Source organism: Oncorhynchus mykiss, chromosome 9, assembly GCF_013265735.2.
Source record: "Oncorhynchus mykiss isolate Arlee chromosome 9, USDA_OmykA_1.1, whole genome shotgun sequence".
Lineage (NCBI taxonomy): Eukaryota > Metazoa > Chordata > Actinopteri > Salmoniformes > Salmonidae > Oncorhynchus > Oncorhynchus mykiss.
In genome coordinates this window covers 58,432,972-58,460,601 of record NC_048573.1, presented here as the reverse complement: position 1 = coordinate 58,460,601, position 27,630 = coordinate 58,432,972, and the positions used below count along the sequence as shown (strand labels likewise).

Here is a 27,630-nt window from a genome sequence, read left to right as displayed (position 1 = left end):
ACGGACAATTCCTTCGACCTTATGAGCTCTACGGACAATTTCATCGACCTTATGCACTGTCAACTGTGGGACCTTATATAGACAGGTGTGTGCCTTTCCAAATCATGCCCAATCAATTAAATTTACCACAGGTGGACTCCAGTCAAGTTGAAGAAACATCTCAAGGATGATCAATGGAAATAGGATGGACCTGAGCTCAACTTCGAGTCTCACAGTAAAGAGTCTGAATACTTATGTAAATAAGGTATTTCTGTTTTTAATTTTAATACATTTGCTAAAGATTCTAAAAACATGTTTACGCTTTGTCATTATGGAGTATTGTGTGTAGATTTCTGAGGAACTGTTTTTATTTTTTAAATCAATTTTAGAATATGGCTGTAAAGTAACAAAATGTGGAAAAAGTCAATGGGTCTGAATGCAACAACACATACTGTCATTAGATTGCAGACAGACAGACACTGTATCAGAAAGGTGTCAATGTGAATAAACTGTGACAGTATCAAGAGAGCAAGAGAGGAGGAGAGAGGAGAATGTTAAAAGGCTTGGTACTACAGTAGGCTAGGAGAGAGAGAGAGAGAGAGAGAGAGAGAGAGAGAGAGAAACTCACCTGGAACATGACCCTGTACTGTTCCTCAGGCTTCTGAACCATACACATGTTACACCCCATGGTGTCCTGGACTCAGGCCAGGCGGGGCCAAACTAGTCCAGGAGAACAGTACCTTAAAACACCTCTCTCTCCCTTCGGTGTGGCAGTCAGAGAGCTCCCCACAGACCTACAGGTCCTGAGTGTCAACCCCTCTTATTTCAGGGCACTGTGGATTATGGATATCAGAGTTTCTCTGTCCCCAAAAACAGGCTGTGTCCCTGTGTCCTGTTCCTATCCTCGTTCCAGATGTCAAGTTTTACAATCCAAACCTAATCCCTACATTTAAAAAAGGGTTTTGGGTGTCCTCCCATCTGTTTCTGTCCCCATTGCAGAGTACACATATCTTTGTTTGTCTTCATAAGCGTGGAGTGGTTATGTTCAGGTTAGGTTTTGCGTGAATTCATCATGATTTTTGGACTGGTGAGTCAGAGGGAGGGAGGGGGGGGGGGGGGGGGGACTGAGAGATGAGTAAGTTGACAAGGGAGCTGAGGATGGGTTGAAAGGACTGACAGTTGATCGGTGTTATTGTGTTGTATTGTATTTAAGACAGTCCATCATAACTATACAATAATGATTCAATCACCTGTCAATAATAATCATGCATGTGACCTAGACCTAAAGTGTATGCAGCCTAATTCTGCATGATTTCTGTTGAACAGTCACCTTTTGAGCTGTCTCTCTCAACTAGCTGAGACTTTTTCCCCAATGGAACTCAACGTGAACTCGCCCACTCCTTTCCCTGGTCTCACGCTCAGCTCAGCTAATCCTCAGCACTCTTTTAAAGAAACTCTTTCAAAGTTTCAGATGCAGTCAGGCACCGATATCAAATAACTTCTTGCCCTCTTTTTCCCCTAACACTCCCTCTCGATTTTCCCACCTTCTTCGCTTTCCAGGTTTAGAAGGATTGCTCGAGTCTGGCTTGTGTGATAAGTTATCCCTCTGACGGCCTTTTTCTCAGGTTTCACTTTTCTTTTGCTCTGGTACTTTCACCTTTTCAGGATCAATGGACTCCTCAGTACTTTTTCATTGGTGCTTGGGGTCATTGACATCTTCTGGTTTACCTCCATTGAAACAGACCAAGAGGAGAGAGAGATAATCTGCCCACTGAACAATCTATCCTACTGCCTGAATCTCAAGCCCTGGCTGTTGAGCTAAGATTAGCAGTATGTATTGGCTACACGAAACCCAATAACACGCACACCTGCACACGAATCCCAGTGAGGCAACAACAGACGAGGAAACTGCTGTCTCAACTGCACCTCTCTGCTTGATGTTGTGTATCTGTCAGAATAACAGACGCTAAGAACCCCTTTTAGGATACAACTGTTTCACTGACACTGGTCTACATACAAAATGTATATCATGTAAATTATCACTGTGGAGTGTTTGAGGAAACTAGACAGTTGTCTGCAGAAGGTGTGTGAGACAAACTGTAGATTCAGCTTCAGGTGTTCTTTCAGGTTTCTAGTCAGCTCTTTTGACAGTTATGGCTCATTGATAAGCTAAACCAGGGCATTTCCAATCAACTGAAACACTGGAGGCTATTGATCTGGGGTGTCACTGAATGGAAAATTATAATTAAATTATAGGCCTGTTAGAGAACAGGAACCCTCCTACTCAGTCATGTGCAATAATCTATATCAAAACCTCTAAGGGATCAATTACATGTTGTGTTTTCAGGACTATTGGTGAAATCAGGACGAGTCAACATTAAGAACACCAATGATAAGCCATGTGTAAAATAATGGGCTTTTCATTAGAAATATAAGGTTTAAGGGTCTTTGTTTTCCTCATTAAAATGTGTTAATTGAAAGTATGCCTCTTGCTCCTCTCTCATTGCTATCTATCATTCAATCCGTCCTTCACCTGTTTAAGTGGACTAATTCAGTGTATTGACTTAAATCCTGCACTCCTTCTCTCATTATCCCCTAAGATAATGCATGCTGAAGTGGAAACGTACGGCATTATACTGTAACCGTGTAACCATTTACAGCCTGTATCTCTCCTGACTGTCTCGGTCTCATTACCTTTAACAAGTTAAACGTTTAAGTCTTATCAGCACTTCCTCCAGAAGGCCCTGCAATCTGGACATCACTCAACATTTTATGCTTTCAAAAGTTCACCTCTGCCCAGCCAAGCTACTGTCAAAAACAAGGTGTTAGCTTCTGTAATCCTTCCTCAAAGCCTCACTGACTACACCTACCTGTACTATCTCCAGACAATCAGTGTTATCCTTGACACTGGCACATACACACAGTATATAACCAACTGCAATATAAAAGATCAACACACACACACAGACATGCACACACTTGTAAAAAAAAAACTCCCAGTCTGTCAGGCTAGGCAGTAAGCACCAGAGCCAATGCCAGTCTAGCTGTAGAACTGTGTCAGACAGTCACAGCAGGTGCTGAAAGCCAAACAGGCGTGTCAAATGTCCCAACGGTTCCTACGCTCTCTCCATGTTCAGTTCCACATTGAGCCTTTCATCGCATGAGGATGTACGCAAATTCTAATTCTTACCTGGCCACTATTGTAAAACCTCTAGTTTGAGACCCACAATCTGTCATGTGAATGATCTGAGTCTAACAGGTATGGACTCTACAGATCCACGAAGGAAAGAAGGAGAGGAGATGTAAAATGTAGTGATGAGAAATGACAGAAAATTTGAGTATTTCCTCTTGCAGGACTTCTGCCACTCTATGTCCTCACAAACAAAAACAAAGCTTAAACTAGAGCCCAGAAAAAGAAAGTTCATCCATCTTCTACTGCAGGAAGAAAATAACATCAAATCAAGAATGTGAGGTACCAGATCTGCAGTAATAATCCACCTTTTGTCTGTTGGTCATTCTTTAAAAAATCCGCAATTAGAAACAAAAGCGTTGGGAGGGACAAAAGCGTCCATCCAGGTGGTTTATAGAGCCAGAGTGTAAAGCACACTGCCTCCCTCAGGTTGGACATAAATCCCAATCACCACACTCAGAAGATGATAGAAATCACTGACGGCTGATTGGGGGATTGTCTTGGCTTCTCCCCTCAGGCACGACAGTAAATGCACTCCCCCACTGCAGAGGGGAACACAAAGGCGTTCCTGCCCAGCGGTAAGGAGCCTGCTGATCCGCACACAGCACTATCAAGCATGTCTGCTACTGCTGAATAGGATTCTACTGGATGCAACACTGTTCTCTCTCTCTCTCTGGCTTTCCAGGGCTGGCTCTGGCCCCCTCCCCTAGTCCCCCCATTTGCTACCCCTCCTCCCCCTCTTGCTCTCTCTCTTGCTCCCTTCTCTCTCCCTCTTTTTCTGTCTCTCTCTCTGTGGGAAACACAGGGCATGCTCCAGAAAGCCTGATGATCTGTTTTCACTATGCAGGTAGAACAGAGCTGAAGGAGAGAGAGAGAGAGAGAGTAAGCTACTACAATCTACATGAAATAATGAACAGTCAAGGAGCACTATCAATAAACATTTGTCAATATTCATATATAATGTGACATACTGTATGTATCCCTACAAGTATCAATTGCTTAATGACAGGGTACCAAGAATAATATGGGATAATGTACTGTACTAGACAAACAGAAATGGCCAAAGGAGGTAGAGAGCCTCTAACCGCCTGTGAATTTAAATGAGTTGAAGCGCTGACACACAGAAGGAAGAAAATGAGAAGGAAAAGAGAGGGAGACAGAACAATTGGATAACAGGTGTATGATGGGATGGATTTAAAGATGGAACACAGCCAAGGAATGTGAAGTACATGACTGTGTGGGAGAGAGTGGGAGATGGAGAAAAAGAGGGGGTGGGGTGGAGACAGGGAGGGCTTTCAGCAGTACGGCATTCAAAATGCAAACAATACAAACCTGTAAATGCTGCAATCATGTGGATAACAAAAAGGTGTAAATGCTGTGTATATGCACCTGTTTTGTTTGCACAATACTTGTGTATTCCCTCAAGTTATATATTTTCATTGACTTCCCTTGACCCGCTCTCCCTCTCTGAATATCAAGCTGCATTTTAGAACTGTTCATTGTCTAATTTAAATTTTAAACACAGCTCTGTCGGCACATTTGCAACAATCACACTGCCAATTGTTTTAGAACCAAGTAGAGCTATGAGACACAGACCAGGGGACGGGGCGGATTAAATCAGTGAATCCCTGTAAACTGAACACTGTAAGAAAGAACAAATATTAAAAATAAAATTATAGCCTACAAACATCTATTTAAAAAATGATATTTTTTACATTATTTCGTTATTTCTCTCTCCCTGTCGTCCTCTCTCCTGTCTTCCTCTCCCCTGTCTTCCTCTCTCCTGTCTTCCTCTCCCCTGTCTTCCTCTCCCCTGTCTTCCTCTCCCCTGTCTCCCTCTCCCCTGTCTTCCTCTCTCCTGTCTTCCTCTCTCCTGTTTTCCTCTCCCCTGTCTTCCTCTCTCCTGTCTTCCTCTCTCTCTTTTTGCCTCTCTCTCACCAGAGGGAGTCATTTGACCAACATAAATGCCCTGTCAATATTCAGGACACTGTGTTAATCTAACACACACACACGCACGCACGCACGCACGCACGCACACACACACACACACACACACACACACACACACACACACACACACACACACACACACACACACACACACACACACACACACATACACATACACACACACACACCTCAATGCGCTTACTCTTATAAAAATGCATAAATCAAAGCATGTATTTGTCCATAACACTGAAATACCATCACAAACCTTTGTCCGACACAGACCACACATATTAAATGTACTCATTGACTGGCTATGTATTTGGTAAATGGAGCCATAGACCCTCCCTGTCTGTCTGAGCCAGTTTGAAACAGGATTTCACGCTGTCTGTGTCTGTCTGACTGACCCAACATGCTTACAGACAGTTCAGTTCAGCGTGTCTGAGTAAACTGCAGAGCTCCCTACATTTTACTGAACGTACACACACTTACACTCAGACCTCAGTCAGACTCGGTTATCCTCATGCGTCACCCTCTCCAAAACGTGAGGCTGCTGAAGATCTCTATCTTGACAAAAGATGTCAAAATACCAGCATAGAAAAACTGTCTAGAATATCAACTGCCTATTCTGCAAGACAGAACAAAAAGAGGGATCTATTTCATCACAGTGCATTCTTGTCTATCCTAAATATTAATGTTTGCCATTTCACTATCCTTCCCCTCTTCATCTATCTAAAGGGCAGATGTAGAAAATGGGGCCTTGTCTGTTCTGCAGCTCTGACTTCTGTCTGTGGTTCATCTTATGACTTCAGTTCTTACTCTGCTCTGGCGATGCTCACACTGTGTTTCTGTTCAGTCTGCATGTCTACAGTTTGTCTGTTGGTACCATGTCCAGATTTTGTCACAATTACCTCTGGGATCTGTATGTCTGTCAGCACTTTACCAGTCCTGTATGTGTGTCTGCTTTCTATTGCCCTCCAGTGCAGTGCAATTTCAGTGTGGTGCATTGACATTGCTGTGCATTTTGCCTTACACTCTGCAAATATGCACATAATGGAACCAACTATAATGGAACCATTTCTGAATTTGCACATGCAGAACTTGTGTACATATACAGACCAAATATAGTGTGTACATACAGACCAGATGTCTCAGCGTTGAATAGGTAATGTAACACAAATGCTAACATTGGGAAATGCATATACAGTTGAAGTCGGAAGTTTACATACACCTTAGCCAAATAGATTTAAACTCAGTTTCTCACAATTCCTGACATTTAATCCTAGTAAAATGCCCTGTTTCAGGGTCACCACTTTATTTTAAGAATGTGAAATGTCAGAATAATAGTAGAGAGAATGATTTATTTCAGCTTTTATTTCTTTCATCACATTCCCAGTGGGTCAGAAGTTTACATACACTCAATTGGTATTTGGTAGAATTGTCTTTAAATTGTTTAACTTGGGTCAAACATTTCAGGTAGCCTTCCACACGCTTCCCACAATAAGTTGGGAGAATTTTGGCCCATTCCTCCTGACAGAGCTGGTGTAACTGAGTCAGGTTTGTAGGCCTCCTTGCTCGCACACGCTTTTTCAGTTCTGCCCACAAATTTTCTATAGGATTGAGGTCAGGGCTTTGAGATGGCCACTCCAATACCTTGACTTTGTTGTCCTTAAGCCATTTTGCCACAACTTTGGAAGTATGCTTGGGGTCATTGTCCATATGAAAGACCCATTTGCAACCAAGCTTGAACTTCCTGACTAATGTCTTGAGATGTTGCTTCAATATATCCACATAATTTTCTTCCCTCACGATGCTATCTATTTTGTGAAGTGCACCAGTCCCTCCTGCAGCAAAGCCCCTCCACAACATGATGCTGCCACACCCGTGCTTCACGGTTGGGATGGTGTTCTTCGGCTTGCAAGCCTCCCCCTTTACCTCCAAACATAACAATGGTCATTATGGCCAAACAGTTCTATTTTTGTTTCATTAGACCAGAGGACAAAAAAGTACAATCTTTGTCCCCATGTGCAGTTGCAAACCGTAGTCTGGCTTTTTTTATGGCGGTTTTGGAGCAGTGACTTCTTCCTTGCTGAGCGGCCTTTCAGGTTATGTCGATATAGGACTCGTTTTACTGTGGATATTGTCATGCCCTGACCTTAGAGAGCCTTATATTTTCTAATTTGGTTCGGTCGAGGTGTGACTAGGGTGGGTACTCTAGTTTTTGTATTTCTATGTTGGCCTGGAATGGTTCCCAATCAGAGGCAGCTGTCTATTGTTGTCTCTGATTGGGGATCATATTTAGGCAGCCTTTTCCCACTGGGTTTTTGTGGGATCTTGTTTTTGTGTTGATGCCTGTGAGCTCTACAGAACGTCACGTATCGTTTATGCTTTATTGTTTTGTTGTTCAGTTCTCCTTAAAATAAAAAGATGTCGAACCGATTCCACGCTGCGCTTTGGTCTGAGTATGATTACGACGACGATCGTGAAGAATATAGATACTTTTGTACCTGTTTCCTCCAGCATCTTCACAAGGTCCTGGTTGACTTGACTAACATACAAGATGAACTGGCACAGAGAGACCGGAAACAGGGATAAAAACACTGGGGAGAATACGCGACAACTGGAGGGGTTGGAGGCAATCACAAGGACAGGTGAAATAGATCAGGGCTGTCCGGCGACAGTCCGCTTGTCGACGACACCTGGAGTTGGTCTTGAGAAGTGCTGCCCAAGCTCTTCTCCAGGTACGTCGACAGCGGCGGACAAACATCTGGGCCGAGGGTATGGTGACCTCTTGTTTCGGGAAGAGTGGAGGTTGATACCCCAAAGAACTCTCAAATGGAGAGAGTCCCGTGGCCGAACAGGCAAGGGTGTTCCGTTCATACTCCACTCAGACCAGCTGTCAGCTCCAGGTAGTGGGATTAGTTGAGACCAGGCACCTCAGGGTGGTTTACAGGTCTTGGTTGGCTCGCTCCGACTGACCATTGGTTTGGGGATGGAATACAGATGACAGGCTGGCCGACAACCCAATAAGGGTGCAGAATGCCTTCCAGAACTGAGAAAAGAACTGAGGCCCCCGATTGGAGACCATGTCTACCGGGAGTCCATGGATCCAGAAGACATGCTGCACCATAAACTGGGCCGTCTCCTTGGCAGAAGGTAGGTTGGGGAGAGGGATGAAATGGGCGGCCTTGGAGAACCGGTCGACTACCGTCAGAATGAAAGTGTTGCCATCAGACGACGGAGGGAGCCCAGTGACAAAGTCCAGAGATATATGAGACCAGGGACGATGAGGAACCGGTAGTCGCTGCAGGAGGCCAGAAGGAGCTTGCCACGGAGTCTTATTTTGAGCACACACAGTGCATGCGGGGACGAAGGCAGAGACGTCAGGGACCATTGTGGGCCACCAGAAATATTGACGAAGGAAGGCTAGTGTACGACGGGACCCTGCATGACAGGTCAGCCTGGAGGAATGAGCCCATTCCAGGACCCGGGGCTGGATTGGGTTTGGGACAAACAGACAGTTTGCTGGGCCCCTTTCAGGTCCAGGCTGGGAGCGTTGCGCCTTGCGAACCAGGTTCTCAATACCCCAATCCACAGTGGCAGCAAGGCATGAGGTAGGGAGAATGGTGTCGGAAGTCAAGGGTGAGGCAGAGGAACTGTATAGGTGGGAGAGAGCATCAGGCTTTACATATTTAGACCCTGGACAGTAGGAAATGGTAAAGTTGAATCTGGTAAACAGGAGGACTCACTGGGCATGCCTTGAGATGAGGCGCTTGGCTGAACAGAGATATTTCCAGGTTTTTATGGTCAGTCCAGACCAGGAATGGCTGTTCTGCTCCTTCCAGCCAGTGCCTCCACTCATCCAACGCCATCTTCACCGCCAGGAGTTCTTGGTTGCCAACATCATAGTTCTTTTCAGCAGGATTGAGACGATGGGACAGGAAGGCACAGGGATGAAGCTTCTGGTCCTGGGAAGATCGCTGAGACAGGATGTCCCCTACTCTAACATCCGAAGCATCCACTTCCACCACAAATTGACTTGAGGGGTCTGGATGGGTGCTGTAGTGAACCGATGCTTCAGGTCCATAAAGGCTTTGTTGACAGCTGGAAACCATTTGAACGGTACCTTGGGGGAGGTGAGTGCTGAGAGGGGGCCTGCCAGAGTGCTGTAATCCTGAATGAAACTGCGGTAGAAGTTTGCAAAACCAAGAAACAGTTGCAACTGCACCCTGGACGTTGGTTGAGGCCAATCCACCACTGCTTTCACCTTTCCAGGATCCATCTGAACATTGCCCTCAGCAATGAAATATCCCAGAAAGGAGATAGAAGAGCGGTGAAACTCACACTTCTCAGCAAACAATTGGTTCTCCAGGAGGTGCTGAAGGACCTGTCTGACATGGAGTACATGTTCTTGTGAAGATCGGGAAAAAAACAGGATGTAGTCCAGGTAGATGAACACAAACCGGTTTAGCATGTCTCAAAGCACATCATTGACCAAAGCTTGGAAGACATTGGCGTTGGTGAGTCCAAATGGCAAGACCTGGTACTCATAATGTCCACTGGCTGTGTTGAAGGCTGTCTTCCACTCATCCCCCTCGCGTATCCGAATCAGGTGGTAGGCATTCCGAGGGTTCAACTTGGAAAACATGGTAGCCCCCTGGAAAGGTTCAAACGCAGAGGAGATGAGAGGTAGGGGGTAACAATTTTTGACAGTGATATCGTTAAGTCCCCGGTAGTCAATGCACGGGCCAGGATCTTGTCCTTCTTCTCCACAAAGAAAAATCCTGCGCCAACAGGAGATGCAGACGGATGGTGCAGGAGCCAGAGATTCTTCTATGTACTCCTTCATAGCAATGGCCTCTGGTCCGGACAGACAGTACAACCGACCCAGAGGTGGTGTAGTGCCTAGGAGGAGATCAATGGCACAATCATAAGGACGGTGCGGGGGAAGGTAAGTAGCACGTGCCTTGCTAAACACTTCCAGGAGGTCATGGTACTCCGTGGGGATAGCAGAGACATCCACAGTCTTGCTAACCTCCTGAGGAAGATGACTAGGCTGTGCTGCTTTAAGGCAGTGGGAATGGCAAAATGGGCTCCAACCCAGGATGGAGCTTGTGGTCCAGTCAATCACAGGATTGTGCTTTTGGAGCCTGGAAAATCCCCAAATAACCGGAACATGGGGGGATGCAATGAGGAGGAACTGTATGTGGGTACCCAAAACCCGTAATTGAACAGGCACAGTACTATGGGTGACTTCCCCTATAGAGCGGCCGCCCAGTGCCCTAGCATCCATGGGGACAGAGAGAGGCTGAGTGGGAATACCAAGCTCCGAAGAAATAGTGGCATCCATAAAACTCATCAGCCCCAGAGTCAATGAGCACTCGGAGAGGCTTCCCCACAGCACCCACTAGTGACAAGGGTTTCCTAATAGGGCAGGTAGCTAGCTATAAAATGTCCTGCCCCTCCACAGTACAGACAACAGTTATTATTCATCCTCCGTGAGCGCTCCCAAACTGATAGCCTAGTTCTTCCCAACTGCATAGGCTCAGGAGTATCCAACTGTTAGAGGAATTTAGTTCCTTTGTGTTCATTAACCAATTCAATTAAAACACTCTGTTTATAAGAATTTGTAAGGTTCTTATTTACATAAAATAGACAGAGACCAGTCATTAACATTAACCAATAGTGTTTATTCTCGAGAGCTCTGCTCATAATACCATGTACATTAGTTTATATACCTCACATTTCGTCATAAATGTCCCTCCTCCTCTTAGATACAATGGCAATATAGTTCACAAGCCTTCTCACATTGTCGGCCACCTGTTAAACAATCTACCTCAAGCCCAAGGTCTCTCCCCTCCCTGGGTTGGGACAGAATGTCCTGTAAGGAACACAGTATTCCAGCCGGTCTGACGATAGCTCCATTCGTTTCTAACAAGGAACAGAAAGTCCTTGTTCTAATTCTTGACTAAAACTACACTCATTATATTCAGTGTTATGATTATAATAAGATTCATACAATCATACAGTGACAGGGTAGTATTCTGTTTAGTTATAGTTCTACGTTAAATGTCTACATAATTTAGTCATTATTCAAATAAATCCCATAACACCAACTCACCCGTCGTAGATTCACGAGAGAGCTCAGGTGGCTTCAACTCCTGTCGGAAGAGCTGCCTTCGGAAACTTCCGGACTCCATAGGAGGTGAACGTGCCATATCGGGTGCACGAGTGTACCCGAGACCTGACCTCCTCTCACTCTTGCGTTCCCTTAGGCGTCCATCCATTTCAATGGTTAAGGCAGTTCCCGAGCAGTTAGCCCATCTTTTACCTCAGATAATCTGTGCAGAAAAGTATTGAAAAGAGACTCCGGATTCCAGGCACTCTCGGCAGCCAACGTGCTAAAGTCCACCGCGTAGTCTGCCACACTACAGGAGTTTTGACTTAAGTCAAGCAGTTTGCTGGCTGCCTTTCTCCTGGATACCGGAGACTCAAAAACTTCTCACCTCTGCCTTGAATTTCTCCAAATGACTTCAAATGGCAGGTTGTTGTTCCCAAACTGCCGTAGCCCAGGAGAGCGCCCTTCCCAACATTAGCGTAATTATATACCCTATCTTCGATCGGTCTGACGGAAAACAAAGATGGCTGTTGCTCAAAAATAAGCGAGCACTGAGAAAGAAAACCCCAGCAGGTACCAGGATGTCCCGAATATAGCTCTGGAGGAGATAAGCGGGGTTCACGGAAGTCGGGATAGGCTGTACAAACTCACCACAGATAGGGAAGAAATTACTAGGTGATTGAGGTTTTTCAGAGGTGGCAGGCAGCCTCTGAGCTAACTCCCTGATTTGCTCCATAATAGCCTTTAACCCATGGTTGTGGTGTTCTGTCAAGGAACTGAGCCCTTCCAAAAGGTCCTGTAACAACTCCTCATGTCTCCTAATGGTGGCTCCCTGTAGGTAGACAGTGTGGCAAAGCTGGTCCAAGTCTGCTGGGTCTGTCATGGCCAGTTAATACTGTCATGACACAAGATGAGACCCAGATGCAGACACAGGAGGCAGATGGTTGGAGTCTTACAATATTTATGAATCCAATAGGGGAAGGCAAGAGAATGGTCGTGGGCAGGCTAAAGGGTCAAAACCATTTTAGAGTCCAAAAGGTACCGAAGGGCAGGCAGAATCAAGGTCAGGCCAGGCAGGATGATCAAGCAGGTGGAAAAGTAGTCCAGAGTCAGGCAGGGGTCAAAACCGGGAGGACTATCAAAAAGAGAATAGCAAAAGGGGTACGGGGAAAAACACGATGGTTCACTTGACTAACATACAAGACCAACTGGCACAGAGAGACAGGAAACACAGGGATAAATTCACTGGGGAGAATAAGCGTCACCTGGAGGGGATGGAGACAATCACAAGGACAGCTGAAACAGATCAGGGCATGACAATACCTAAACTGACAACGGAATGCATCTTCCGCAGAAACGTGTCTTCCGCATTTAACCCAACCCCTCTGAATCAGAGAGGTGCAGGGGGCTGCCATAATCACCATCCATGTCTTCGGCACCCGGGGAACAGTGGGTTAACTGCCTTGTTCAGGGCCAGAACGACAGATTTTTACCTTGTCAGCTCAGGGATTCAATCCAGCAACCTTTCGGTTACTGGCCCAAAACTCTAACCTCTAGGCTACCTGCCGCCTAGATAGAGAGAAAGACAGAGAGAGAGAAAAAGAGGAATGATGAAGTGAGCGACTCAAGATGAATGGTGAAGTGCAAGGAGAGGAAATCTACCTCTTAGATGGGTCCAGAGTACGTTGGTTTAATCCACCTTGAATAGAGGAAGCTTTGGTCAGAAGATGGGAGGATTCACAGTAATTAATTGTCTAGGGAAATAGGATCTATTATTGATTAATAGTTTAAGAGAGAAGATCAGGGCAAAGCCCCAGTCAGTCAGTAAATATGGGAAGTGGGGAAAGAGGACAATGTTATATATTCATGCCAGACAAGGAACACATTTTCAAAAAATGTTTCCGTATGAGAGCAGTGCAAAAATGCTAAGTTATTCAATCCGATTCAGTTCAATGGTTATAGTCTTTACAATGTCATTCATTTCTAAGAGGGCCTAGCAAAGTTCTAAGAACAGTTACTTCCCTGAAACAGAGATAGTGATCTCATTTCAGAGTCACACTGTTGATATAGAGGAGGAGAGGACAGATGATACTGTAGAGATAGTGTGTGAGAGAGAGCACAGTAGAGTGGCATCAGACAGAGAGAAATTGGATTATTCATGTGTATCACTGCAAAATGAAGAGGCTGTTGTTTGGGTCATGTAAATGTTTCTGCTCCACTTAATAGCTTTGCATGCCCATCAAGCCAACTGAATTAGTCTGAGAGACAAAACAGAAGGGGGAGACTATTCCCTACTGCCAATCCATCACTATTCTCCATTCCTTGTTTATCACTACTCTTCCCAGTCCCCTATTCCCATCTCATTTTAATAATTGTGTCACAACAGATGTAACGTGGTTACAGGATTCTGGGGGGGGGGGGGGGGGGGTCGACAGGGGAAATGAGGGAAAAGGGATAAACTGGCCTTTTTTGATTGTATCAAGATTCTGCCAGAGAGATAGAAAGAGGGAGATAAAGAAAGAGAGAGAGAGAGAGAGAGAGAGAGAGGGGTGAGAGAAATATGTTTTTCAGAGTTCTTAAATGAGTGATATCCAATATGTAGTACATATGACCACATTTCCTTAAATTAGAACCCAGCTGTGAACACTGCTGGTGGCATCTTAGCATAGAGAGCGAAGGAAAGTGGAAAAGAAAGAGGAAGAAGAACTGTGAGAAGTTATGAGTGGGAATTGAGAGGGCGGAGAGTGAGACCATGAGAGAGGGGAATTGAGAGGGCAGAGAGTGAGACCATGAGAGAGGGGAATTGAGAGGGCGGAGAGTGAGCATGAGAGAGGGGAATTGAGAGGGCGGAGAGTGAGACCATGAGAGAGGGGAATTATATAGGGCGGAGAGTGAGACCATGAGAGAGGGGAATTGAGAGAGCAGAGAGTGAGACCATGAGAGAGGGGAATTGAGAGGGCGGAGAGTGAGACCATGAGAGAGGGAAATTGAGAGGGCGGAGAGTGAGACCATGAGAGAGGGGAATTGAGAGAGCAGAGAGTGAGACCATGAGAGAGGGGAATTGAGAGGGCGGAGAGTGAGACCATGAGAGAGGGAAATTGAGAGGGCGGAGAGTGAGACCATGAGAGAGGGGAATTGAGAGGGCGGAGAGTGAGACCATGAGAGAGGGGAATTGAGAGGGCAGAGAGTGAGACCATGAGAGAGGGGAATTGAGAGGGCGGAGAGTGAGACCATGAGAGAGGGGAATTGAGAGGGCAGAGAGTGAGACCATGAGAGAGGGGAATTATATAGGGCGGAGAGTGAGACCATGAGAGAGGGGAATTGAGGGAGCAGAGAGTGAGACCATGAGAGAGGGGAATTGAGAGGGCGGAGAGTGAGACCATGAGAGAGGGGAATTGAGAGGGCAGAGAGTGAGACCATGAGAGAGGGGAATTGAGAGGGCGGAGAGTGAGACCATGAGAGAGGGGAATTGAGAGGGCGGAGAGACCATGAGAGAGGGGAATTGAGAGGGCAGAGAGTGAGACCATGAGAGAGGGGAATTGAGAGGGCGGAGAGCGAGACCATGAGAGAGAGGAATTGAGAGGGCGGAGAGACCATGAGAGAGGGGAATTGAGAGGGCAGGGAGTGAGACCATGAGAGAGGGGAATTGAGAGGGCGGAGAGTGAGACCATGAGAGAGGGGAAGAGAGGTGAGTGGACAGGAGCTGGGAGAGACTGAAGTAACGGGGTGAGATAATGTTTGTGGAGGGCAAAGACTGCACAGCATGAAAAAACAATGAGACAGAGAGAGAAAAGTGAAAAGTGGAAAGTAAGGAGGTGGCAGCTTTAGAGTTCTCCTTCCGGTGGGGATAGAGATTACTAGTAGCAGGCAAAAGGATGAGAGATTAGAGAGAAATGACTAATGAAAGGAAGTGCTTAGAGGGACCACACTATGCAAGAGTCTTTAACTCCTATGCTTGGATTAATCCCTACTCTGACCCCTGTTCACAGTATCCGGAACCACATAGACCCTAAGAAACAGCCACAGGTACGACCACATCAGGTTCTATGGACACAATTGGAGGATAGGAGGGGATCATTTTATGAAATGAACTACAGCTACTATTTAAATGAATAGCTCATTCGATTTCCAAGGGAGACCTAGATGAATACTAAAAACTTGAGACCCCAGACTCATCTAAGTGTATAAACACGTCTAAGACTTCAGGAACTCCGATGACATCTTCTCTTAAAGAGTCTATCTCTTCATCGCCTCTGTAGACTGATGTATTTTCCAATCTGTTTGTTTCATTTATATTTCAGCGAAGGGTTCCAGAATCAATACTCTGATGGCAACACCTCTGCTGGTGAATACATTTGCTGTTCTCTCTCTCTCTCTCTCACACACACACACACACACACACACACACACACACACACACACACACACACACACACACACACACACACACACACACACACACACACACACACACACACACACACACACACACACACACACACACACACACACACCTCGACACATGAAGAGGGAACCTTGAGAAAATACCATTAATCCCCTCTCCCCCACCCTCTCTCCCTTTACAGTGATCTCACCTTAATGTGCTCCCCAGACACTCTCCTCCTCCTAAACGCCTGATCTCCAGCTCTTGCAGGGAGTTGCTCTGATATTAATGATACTGAACACAGACCTGGACTCTGAACTCATTTCAATTCACTGCAACATAAATTGACTAATTTTCATTCACTGCAGTATAGGCCTACACCATGCCTCAGACAAAATGTCATTGTTATTTGACAGGCTCTACTATTAGCTTGAGCCAAATACATGGTGGGGGTGGAGACTGAGTAGCTGTCATACTGAGGGTCCATAATATTAGTACAGATTGTTAGTGTAGAATAAGAGCTGGAGCGCTTGATAGCATGACAACAGAACACCAGAGTAGTTCAGCTCTCAGTCAAACAGCAGGCTGTTAACAACCCAATGGGTGTTTTTTAATTTGTTTAGGCAAGTCAGTTAAGAACAAATTCTTATTTACAATGATAACCTACCAAAAGGCAAAAGGCCTCAAAGTTACAGATCTCTTCTACTAGCCATGGTAAGCAAAATAACAGACACCTGGGCATTTTTATACATGACCCTAAGCATGATGGGATGTCAATTGTAGTATTGGGGAGTAGTGAACATGTATTTCAAATAGTAATTGAACTACATTTAGCAGTAGCTTGGTGGGAGTTGAACTCAATTTAAATCTAGGTAGTGTTTTCAGTAGTTCATTACTTTGTTGCCATGTAGCGGTACAAAAATAAAATATGGGTGAAGAAGGCAAGAATTTGACTTCATTTTTCGGCATCAGACCTGCCTATTTTTCACTTGAAACATCGTTTTTTTGTTTGTTTAATAGGCTAAATTACACATTCTGTTTTTCTTAAAGATAGCTTTACTTCTCTGTCTCTCTCTTTCTCTCAATTCAATTCAATTCAATTTAAAGGCTTTATTAGAATGGGAAATGTTTACATTGCCAAAGCAGGTGAAATAGATAATAAACAAAAGTGAAATAAACAATAAAAATAAACCAATTATTCAGTAAACATTACACACATTTCAAATGTCCATTATGTGCAAATAGTTAAAGTACAAAAGGGAAAATAAACATCTGTCTTTCTCTCTCTCAGCCAGTCCCGCAGTGAGAGTTGTGTGACCCCAGGCTGTGTCAGATCAATATATCATTAGCGCCAGCCTCTGCTTCAAAGCAAATCAAATCAAATGTTATTCGTCACATGCGCCAAATACAACCCTTCATTCCTCATTCAGGGGACCCCAGAAAGCTCGGCAATATCAAAGCCCTCCTCTTCCTCGCGCGTTCCTCTCCAAGTCTTTCCTCCTCTGCAGTTCATGTTTATTCAGGTGACTTTCTTTCTATTGCTCCCCTCCCCTTTGATATCTTCTCTATTCCTCTTTCATGCTCTACCTCTCCTTTCCACTGTTGGCCTTTATGCTGCATTAAGTGGATTTCTCTGAACCTACAGTTGACAGGGGAGAGGGTAACAAGAAATCAAGAGGGAAAATGAGAGATGAGGGAGCAGAGGGGAAGGGGATGAGGAGGCAGAAAGAGAGAGGAAATGGAGAGGATTTCTGTGTGCAGTGGAGGAAGACAGGGGTGCCTGAGAAGGAGGTAGGGAGGGAGATGGAGGAGAGTGATGGAGGGGGGGGGGGGAAGACTGCCTGCCTTGCCTGGGTGAAATTAATGTGTAATTGCATTGTAGTGGCTCACCCCTTCAGCACATGGCTGACTGATGGCGTGGCAGACCGCTCAGTCTCTCCTGGCGGGGCAGACATGGCTGAGGCTGAGCCTGTGGGCTGTGTGGGACTGCCTGTGTAAACACAACAGCCTGTCAACATACTTTAACATAACAACGAGGTAACAACACCTCTAGACTGGATGGCAGACAGGCAATGGGAGAATAAGCACAAAGGTCATTGATGGCTCATAGGTAGAGGTGTTATATAAATTGGGGTCCTTTCGGTCATTGACTGGAAAGAGTAAGGTTGATGAAATTAACCGTAAAGCACAAGAGAGAAGGGAAATACTGCCTGCCTGCCACTCTGTACCTCCTGGACTGGTTTTGACCTTTTGCCTGTTCACGACCATTCTCTTGCCTACTCCTTTTGGATTGTTTAACAAATATCAAGACTCAAACCATCTGCCTCCCATGGTCTGCATCTGGGTCTCGCCTTGCATCTTTATACAAGTTTGAACTTATCTTGATTACTGTCCAGTCATATGGTCAAGTGCTGCAAAGAAAGACTTAGCTAAGCTGCAGCTGGCCCAGAACAGAGCAGCACATCTTGTTCTTCATCGTAAGAGGGCTACTATTAATATTATGCATATGAGTCTGTCTTGACAGCATCAATTCTTGTTTTTATAAGAAACATTAATGTCTTGGAAATTCCAAATTGTTTGCATAGTCAACTTACATATAGCACTGACACACACTTACCCCACCAGACATGCCACCAGGGGTCTTTTCACAATCCCCATGTCCAAAACAAATTCGAAGAAACGTATAGTATTATGCAGAGCCATGAGTGCATGGACTCCCTTCACACACACCGCACCCCACCATACCCCTGTCTGTACATTATGCCCTGAATCTATTCTACCATGCCCAGAAATCTGCTCATTTTATTCTCTGTCCCCAACGCACTAGACGGCCAGTTTTGATAGCCTTTAGCCGTACCCTCACCCTACTCCTACTGTTCCTCAGGTGACGTGGAGGTTAACCCAGGTTAACCCAGGTCCTGCGTGTCCCCAGGCACTCTCATTTGTTGACTTCTGTAATCGAAAAAGCCTTGGTTTCATGCATGTTAACATCAGAAGCCGCCTCCCTAAGTTTTTTATACTCACTGCTTTAGCACACTCCGCCAACCCTGATGTCCTTGCCATGTCTGAATCCTGGCTTACAAAGGCCACCAAAAATTCTGAGATTTCCCTCCCCAACTATAATATTTTCAGTCAAGATAGAACTGCCAAATGAGGAGGAGATGCAATCTACTGCAGAGATAGCTTGCAAAGTTCTGTCATACTTTCCAGGTCTATGCCCAAACAGTTCGAGCTTCAAATTTTAAACATGTATCTCTCCAGACATAAGTCTCTCACTGTTGCAGCCTGTTATAGACCCCCCTCACTTCCCAGATGTGCCCTGGACACCATATGTGAATTGATTGCCCCCCATCTATCTTCAGAGTTCATTCTGGGATATGCTTACCCCCCGGCAGTCCTACAATCTAAGCTAGATGCCCTCGATCTCACACAAATTATCAAGGATCCCACCAGGTACAACCCTAAATCCGTAACATGGGCACCCTCATAGATATTATCCGGACCAACTTGCCCTCCAAATACACCTCTGCTGTTTTCAATCAGGATCTCAGCAATCACTGCCTCATTGCTAGCTTTTTTTAACAGAAATTTGCATCATGTAGCTCTAACTCTAAAAAGTTTTGGGACACTGTAAAGTCCATGGAGAACAAGAGCACCTCCTCCCAGCTGCCCACTACACTGAGGCTAGGTAACACTTTCATCACCGATACTCGAGAATTTCAATAAGCATTTTTCTACGGCTGGCCATGCTTTCCTCCTGGCTACCCCAACCCCGGCCAACAGCTCTGCACCCCCGCAGCTACTTGCCCAAGCCTCCCCAGCTTCTCCTTCACCCAAATCCAGATTGCAGATGTTCTGAAAGAGCTGCAAAACCTGGACACATACAAATCAGCTGGGCTAGACAATCTGGACCCTCTCTTTCTAAAATTATCCGCCGCAATTGTTGCAACGCCTATTACCAGTCTGTTCAACCTCTCTTTCGTATCGTCTGAGATTCCTAAAGATTGGAAAGCTGCCGGGGTCATCCCCCTCTTCAAAGGGGGTTACCCTCTAGACCCAAACTGTTATAGACAGTTATATCTATCCTGCCCTGCCTTTCTTTTTTTATTTTTTTTTATTTTACCCCTTTTTCTCCCCAATTTCGTGGTATCCAATTGTTGTAGTAGCTACTATCTTGTCTCATCGCTACAACTCCCGTACGGGCTCAGGAGAGACGAAGGTTGAAAGTCATGCGTCCTCCGATACACAACCCAACCAAGCCGCACTGCTTCTTAACACAGCACGCATCCAACCCGGAAGCCAGCCGCACCAATGCGCCGGAGGAAACACCGTGCACCTGGCCACCTTGGTTAGCGCACACTGCGCTCAGCCCGCCACAAGAGTCGCTGGTGCGCGATGAGACAAGGACACCCCTACCGACCAAGCCCTCCCTAACCCGGGCGACGCTAGGCCAATTGTGCGTCCCCCCACGGACCTCCCGGTCGCGGCCGGTTACGACAGAGCCTGGGCGCGAACCCAGGGACTCTGATGGCACAGCTTGCGCTGCAGTACAGCGCCCTTAACCACTGCGCCACCCGGGAGGCTCTGCCCTGCCTTTCTAAAGTCTTCAAAAGCCAAGTTAATAAACAGATCACTGACCATTTCGAATCCCACCGTACCTTCTCCGCTATGCAATCCGGTTTCCGAGCTGGTCATGGGTGCACGTCAGCCACGCTCAAGGTGCTAAACGATATCATAACCGCCATCGATAAAAGATTGTACTGCCGTCAGCCGTCTTCATTGACCTGGCCAAGGCTTTCGACTCTGTCAATCACCGTATTCTTATCGGCAGACTCAACAGCCTTGGTTTCTCAAATGACTGCCTTGCCTGGTTCACCAACTACTTCTCAGACAGAGTTCAGTGTGTAAAATTGGAGGGCCTGTTGTCTGGACCTCTGGCAGTCTCTTTGGGGGTACCACAGGGTTCAATTCTCGGGCCGACTCTTTTCTCTGTATACAGTGCCTTGCGAAAGTATTCGGCCGCCTTGAACTTTGCGACCTTTTGCCACATTTCAGGCTTCAAACATAAAGGTATAAAACTGTATTTTTTTGTGAAGAATCAACAACAAGTGGGACACAATCATGAAGTGGAACGACATTTATTGGATATTTCAAACTTTTTTAACAAATCAAAAACTGAAAAATTGGGCGTGCAAAATTATTCAGCCCCCTTAAGTTAATACTTTGTAGCGCCACCTTTTGCTGCGATTACAGCTGTAAGTCGCTTGGGGTATGTCTCTATCAGTTTTGCACATCGAGAGACTGACATTTTTTCCCATTCCTCCTTGCAAAACAGCTCGAGCTCAGTGAGGTTGGATGGAGAGCATTTGTGAACAGCAGTTTTCAGTTCTTTCCACAGATTCTCGATTGGATTCAGGTCTGGACTTTGACTTGGCCATTCTAACACCTGGATATGTTTATTTTTGAACCATTCCATTGTAGATTTTGCATTATGTTTTGGATCATTGTCTTGTTGGAAGACAAATCTCCGTCCCAGTCTCAGGTCTTTTGCAGACTCCATCAGGTTTTCTTCCAGAATGGTCCTGTATTTGGCTCCATCCATCTTCCCATCAATTTTAACCATCTTCCCTGTCCCTGCTGAAGAAAAGCAGGCCCAAACCATGATGCTGCCACCACCATGTTTGACAGTGGGGATGGTGTGTTCAGGGTGATGAGCTGTGTTGCTTTTACGCCAAACATAACGTTTTGCATTGTTGCCAAAAAGTTCAATTTTGGTTTCATCTGACCAGAGCACCTTCTTCCACATGTTTGGTGTGTCTCCCAGGTGGCTTGTGGCAAACTTTAAACAACACTTTTTATGGATATCTTTAAGAAATGGCTTTCTTCTTGCCACTCTTCCATAAAGGCCAGATTTGTGCAGTATACGACTGATTGTTGTCCTATGGACAGAGTCTCCCGCCTCAGCTGTAGATCTCTGCAGTTCATCCAGAGTGATCATGGGCCTCTTGGCTGCATCTCTGATCAGTCTTCTCCTTGTATGAGCTGAAAGTTTAGAGGGACGGCCAGGTCTTGGTAGATTTGCAGTGGTCTGATACTCCTTCCATTTCAATATTATCGCTTGCACAGTGCTCCTTGGGATGTTTAAAGCTTGGGAAATCTTTTTGTATCCAAATCCAGCTTTAAACTTCTTCACAACAGTATCTCGGACCTGCCTGGTGTGTTCCTTGTTCTTCATGATGCTCTCTGCGCTTTTAACGGACCTCTGAGACTATCCAATAAATAAATGTCGTTCCACTTCATGATTGTGTCCCACTTGTTGTTGATTCTTCACAAAAAAATACAGTTTTATATCTTTATGTTTGAAGCCTGAAATGTGGCAAAAGGTCGCAAAGTTCAAGGGGGCCGAATACTTTCGCAAGGCACTGTACATCAATGATGTCGCTCTTGCTGCGGGTGACTCCCTGATCCACCTCTACGCAGACAACACCATTCTGTATACATCTGGCCCTTCTTTGGACACTGTGTTAACAAACCTCCAAACAAGCTTCAATGCCATACAACACTTCTTCCGTGGCATCCAACTGCTCTTAAACACTAGTAAAACTAAATACATGCTTTTCAACCGTTCGCTGTCCACACCCGCCCGCCCGACTAGCATCACTACTCTGGACGGTTCTGACTTAGAATATGTAAACAACTACAAAATCATAGGTGTCTGGCTAGACTGTAAACTCTCCTTCCAGACTCATATTAAACATCTCCACTCCAAAATTAAATCTAGAATCGGCTTCCTATTTCGCAACAAAGTCTCCTTCACTCATGCCGCCAAACATACCCTAGTAAAACTGACAATCCTACCGATATTCAACTTCAGCCATGTCATTTACAAAATAGCCTCCAACACTCTACTCAGCAAACTGGATGCAGTCTATCACAGTGCCATCCGTTTTGTCACCAAAGCCCCCCAAAGCCCCATATACCACCCACCACTGTGACCTGTATGCTCTAATCAGCTGGCCCTCGCTACATATTCGTCCACTGGATCCAGACCCACTGGATCAAGGTCATCTATAAGTCTTTGCTAGGTAAAGCTCTGCCTTATCTCAGCTCACTGGTCACACGCTCCAGCAGGTATATCTCACTGGTCATCCCCAAAGCCAACACCTCCTTTGGCCGCCTTTCCTTACAGTTCTCTGCTGCCAATGACTGGACCGAACTACAAAAATCGTTGAAGCTGGAGACTTATATTTCCCTCACTAACTTTAAACATCAGCTATCCGAGCATCGCTGCAGCTGTACATAGCCCATCTGTAAATAGCCCATCCAATCTACCTACCTCATCACCATATTGTTTTTATTTACTTTTCTGCTCTTTGTACACCTGTATTTCTACTTGCATATCATCATCTGCACATCACTCCAGTGTTAATTTGCTAAATTGTAATTACTTGCTACTATGGCCTATTTATTGCCTTACCTCCTCACACCATTTGGACACACTGTATAAAGACTTTTTCTATTGTGTTATTGACTGTACGTTTGTTTATTCCATGTGTAACTCCGTGTTGTTGTTTGTGTCGCACTGCTTTGCTTTATCTTGGCCAGGTCGCAGTTGTAAAGGAGAACTTGTTCTCAACTTGGCTACCTGGTTAAATAAAGGTGAAATATATATATTTTAAATAAACACACACTACATGTTAATGTATGTAAATTGTAAAGGTACACTACCGTTCAAAAGCTTGGGGTAACTTAGAAATGTCCTTGTTATTGAAAGAAAAGCACATTTTTTATCCAGTAAAATAACATCAAATTGAACAGAAACACTGTTGATGTTGTAAATGACTATTGTAGCTGGAAACGGCTGATTTTTAATGGACTATCAACATAGGCGTACAGAAGCAATTATTAGCAACCATCACTCCTGTGTTCTAATGGCACGTTGTGTTAGCTAATCCACATGTATCATTTTAAAAGGCTAATTGGTCATTAGACAAACATTTTGCAATTATGTTAGCACAGCTGAAAACTGTTGTTCTGATTAAAGAAGCAATAAAACTGGCCTTCTTTAGACTAGTTGAGTATCTGGAGCATCAGCATTTTTATGGGTTCAATTACAAGTTCAAAATGGCCAGAAACACAGGACTTTCTTCTGAAACTCGTCAGTCTATTCTTGTGCTGAGAAATGAAGGCTATTCCATGCAAGAAATTGCCAAGAAACTGAATATCTCGTACAACGCTGTGTACTACTCCCTTCACAGAACAGCGCAAACTGTCTCTAACCAGAATAGATAGAGGAGTGGGAGGCCCCGGTGCACAACTGAGCAAGAGGACAAGTAGATTAGAGTGTCTAGTTTGAGAAAGAGATGCCTCACAAGTCCTCAACTGGCAGCTTCATTAAATAGTACCTACAAAACACCAGTCTCAACGTCAACAGTGAAGAGGCGACTCCGGGATGCTGGCCTTCTAGGCAGAGTTCCTCTGTCCAGTGTCTGTGTTCTTTTGGCCATCTTAATCTTTTCTTTTTATTGGCCAGTCTGAGATATGGCTTTTTTTTCAACTCTGCCTCTTCACTGGCAGAGTCGCCTCTTCACTGTTGATGTTGAGACTTGTGTTTTGCGGGGACTATTTAATGAATTCGCCAGTTGTGCTAACATAATTGCAAAAGGGTTTTCTAATGATCAATTAGCCTTTTAAAATGATAAACTTGGGTTAGCTAACACAACGTGTCATTGGAACACAGGAGTGATGGTTGCAGATAATGGGCCTCTGTACGCTGATTTAGATATTCCATTAAAAATCAGCAGTTTCCAGCTATAATAGTCATTGAGCTCCGATATTTATTAATCCAAGGGGTAGGGGTAGTTCATCAACTCTGTTTTGGTCCGAGTCTAGCAGTCTCGAGGTCAGGCCAGGCAGGGGTTCAGTAACCAGATCCGAGTCCAAACAATACAAGGGAATAGGGGGGCGGCAGGGTAGCCTAGTGGTAAGAGCGTTGGACTAGTAACCGGAAGGTTGCAAGTTCAAACCCCCGAGCTGACAAGGTCGTTCTGCCCCTGAACAGGCAGTTAACCCACTAGGCCGTCATTGAAAATAAGAATTTGTTCTTAACTGACTAGTTAAATAAAGGTAAAATAAAAAAAATAGGCAGGCTTGAAGACAGAACAGGCAGAGTGGCCAGGCTGGCGGGTTCCGAGTCAGGCAAGAGTCGAAACCAGGAGGACTAGAAACAAAAGAGAATGGGGAAACAATAGGAGCAAGGAACGACGCTGGTTGACTTGGCAAACAAGACGAACTGGCACAGTGAGATAGGAAACACTGGGATATATACACCGGGGATAATAAGTGACACCTGGAGGGGGTGGAGATGATCACAAAGGCAGGTGAAACAGGGTGTGACAATAATATGTTATGAATTTGCAAGCATGAAATCCTATTTATTGTGGCTAAGGCTAACGTTAACTAGGTGGCTAATAGGTTAGGTTAGGAATTAGGGTTAAGGTTAACTAACATTAGGAGTTAGGTTAAAGGGTTAGGGTTAGGAGAAGGGTTAGCTAACATGCTAAGTACAGTGCCTTCGGAAACTATTCAGATCCCTTGAATTTTTCCACATATTGTTACGTTACAGCCATATTCTAAAATTTATTCAATAAAAACAGTTCCTCAGCCATCTACACACAATATCCCATAATGACAATGCGAAAACAGATTTTTAGACATTTTTGCAAATGTATTAAAAGTACAAAACATGAATACCTTATTTACATAAGTATTAAGACCCTCTGCTACGAGACTTGAAATAGAGCTCATAGAGCTCAAATAGAGCTCATGTTCATCCTGTCCCAATTGATCATCCTTGAGATGTTTCTACAACTGAGTCCATCTGTGGTAAATTAAATTTATTGAACATGATTTGGAAAGGGACACATCTGTCTATATAAGTTCCCACAGTTGACAGTGCATGTCAGAGCAAAAATCAAGTACTGAGGTCGAAGGAACTGTCTGTAGAGCTCCGAGACAGGATTGTGTCAAGACACAGCTCTGGGGGGGAAAAACTGTTTTTGCTTAGTCATTATGGGGTATTGAGTGTAGATTGATGAGGGGAAAAAAACAATTGAATGAATTTTAGAATAAGGCTGTAACGTAACAAAAATGTGGAAAAAGTCAAGGGGTCTGAATACTTTCCAAAGGCACTGTAGTAGTAAAGTTGCTAAGAAGTAGTAAGTAGTTGCAAAGTTGCTAATTAGATAAAATGCTAAAGTTGTACATGATAAGATTCACATGATCACATTATATGCTCATCCATCCACCCCGACCAACCACCCTACATTCTTTTTTACCTTCAGTAACCTTCTGTTATGTAACCACACCACACCAAACCTAACATATCATACTAGTTTGAGTGTCCCAAATGTACATTTACTATGTTACATTTAGTATATGAGACCAGACTGTTTTGAAAGATGGAGAGAGAAATGGAGGGAAACACCATGTATGAATGATCACACTTGGAAGAGAAAAGAAAGATGGCAAATCACCTTGACTATGGCATGAATAACGCCGCAATAAAACAACAAAGTCGGGGTGCCATCTGGCCAGATGGGAAATGGAGATAAAATATTGGTTATTTGAAATACCTTTCAGACCACTGTTTATGTAAACAGTCTACCTTTACCTCTCTCTCTCTCTCTCTCTCTCTCTCGTACACACACACACACACACACACACACACACACACACACACACACACACACACACACACACACACACACACACACACACACACACACAGCCACCACTCCCACACACACACACAACCAGCCACCACACCCACACACAGCCACCACTCTCACCCACACACACATACCCAGCCGCACACCCAGCCACCACCTCCATCCACCCACCCACCCACCTAGGCTATGATTGCTTGCCACAACAATAAATAACATTTTTCCATGCTCAAAACACAGGATGCTTGAGCCAAAAAGGTATTGAGGGACAGATGGGGATGGGTTTTTTTAAAGGAAGAGATAGATAGAGAGATTGAGATAGAATCACAGGACAAAAATAAGGATAACAGAGTCATGGTTATTGAGGGAATTTTTAGATTTGCAATAAGAGGAAGGGGCAGATGGAAGAGTGTTACCTTGAGATAGAGGGAGGAGGGGTTAATGCTGCCTAGTTGTTTCTCTTCAGATACAGCTGACGCAACAGTCTTTTTTTGAATGAGCCACTGAACCAAAGTCTGGTTTGGATTGTTACGTAAACACAATTGAATACATATTTACACACACACACAACATACTCTACAAGAGGCAGATTATCTATGCATCTCCACAGATATGTCTCCAAACACATTCAATAGATAATGTATTACACAGAATGTTACAGTAGTTTAAGACACAGTTTTGTTCTAGACTAGTGTTAGTAGGGGTCTGCTGTTTCTCCCAGCATGACAATGAGAATAAAATGAAACATATATTGATTTAACTTTCAGAAGCAGCATGATAGATCAATTTTCACACTTGTGTCTGGAGTGCAGTCTATCAGAAGTCCCAGTTGCATTCACCCAGAACAGTACTGTGAAGCTCACCCAGGGGCATAGGTGCAGAGGGGTGGTGTTAAACTACTCCTATCATTCACTCTCATGCACACACACACTCGAGCACACACTCGGGCATGCACACACACAAACAAACAAACAAATGTGTGAACAGTACTGCCTTCTGGTGTTTTCTGCTGTGCAGTGCTGGTTATGACTATACCATCTGAAATACCCAGTGATAGGTTATGTCTAGGTTTATACTCACTTTATTGTGGCCTAGTGGTTAGAGTGTTGGACGAGTAACCGAAAGTGCAAATCCCAGAGCTGACAAGGTACAAATATGTCGTTCTGCCCCTGAACAGGCAGTTAATCCACTGTTCCTAGGCCGTCATTGAAAAAAGAATTTGTTCTTAACTGACATGCCTTGTTTAAAAAAAATGGTGTGCTTCCTCTAGGCCTATTTGGGTCAA

At 44.7% G+C, this 27,630-nt stretch overlaps 1 protein-coding gene and 1 long non-coding RNA gene across 3 annotated transcripts in view; both read right to left on the bottom strand.

Annotated features, from left to right (window-relative positions):
- LOC110532488 (PDZ domain-containing protein 4) overlaps nt 1-12,671 on the bottom strand; it is a 48,428-nt gene extending 35,757 nt beyond the window's left edge. Inside the window, exon 1 of one of the 2 annotated variants that reach the window (XM_021616444.2) lies at nt 11,238-12,671. Coding sequence is in view for 1 of the 2 variants with exons in the window: in XM_021616442.2 (XP_021472117.1) it covers nt 608-667 (60 nt within the window). In the remaining variant the exon portion in view is untranslated. Of the gene's footprint in view, nt 1-607; nt 3,831-11,237 lie in introns of those variants that run through there. The other variant, XM_021616442.2, reaches the window with a different exon arrangement.
- Nucleotides 12,672-12,740: 69 nt separating this feature from the next.
- LOC110532485 lies at nt 12,741-27,481 on the bottom strand. Its single transcript, XR_002474838.2, has 3 exons — nt 27,426-27,481; nt 17,509-17,608; nt 12,741-12,933 (listed from the first exon to the last, which is right to left on the bottom strand). It is a non-coding gene; the product is annotated as an uncharacterized LOC110532485 (long non-coding RNA).
- Nucleotides 27,482-27,630: the final 149 nt, after the last annotated feature.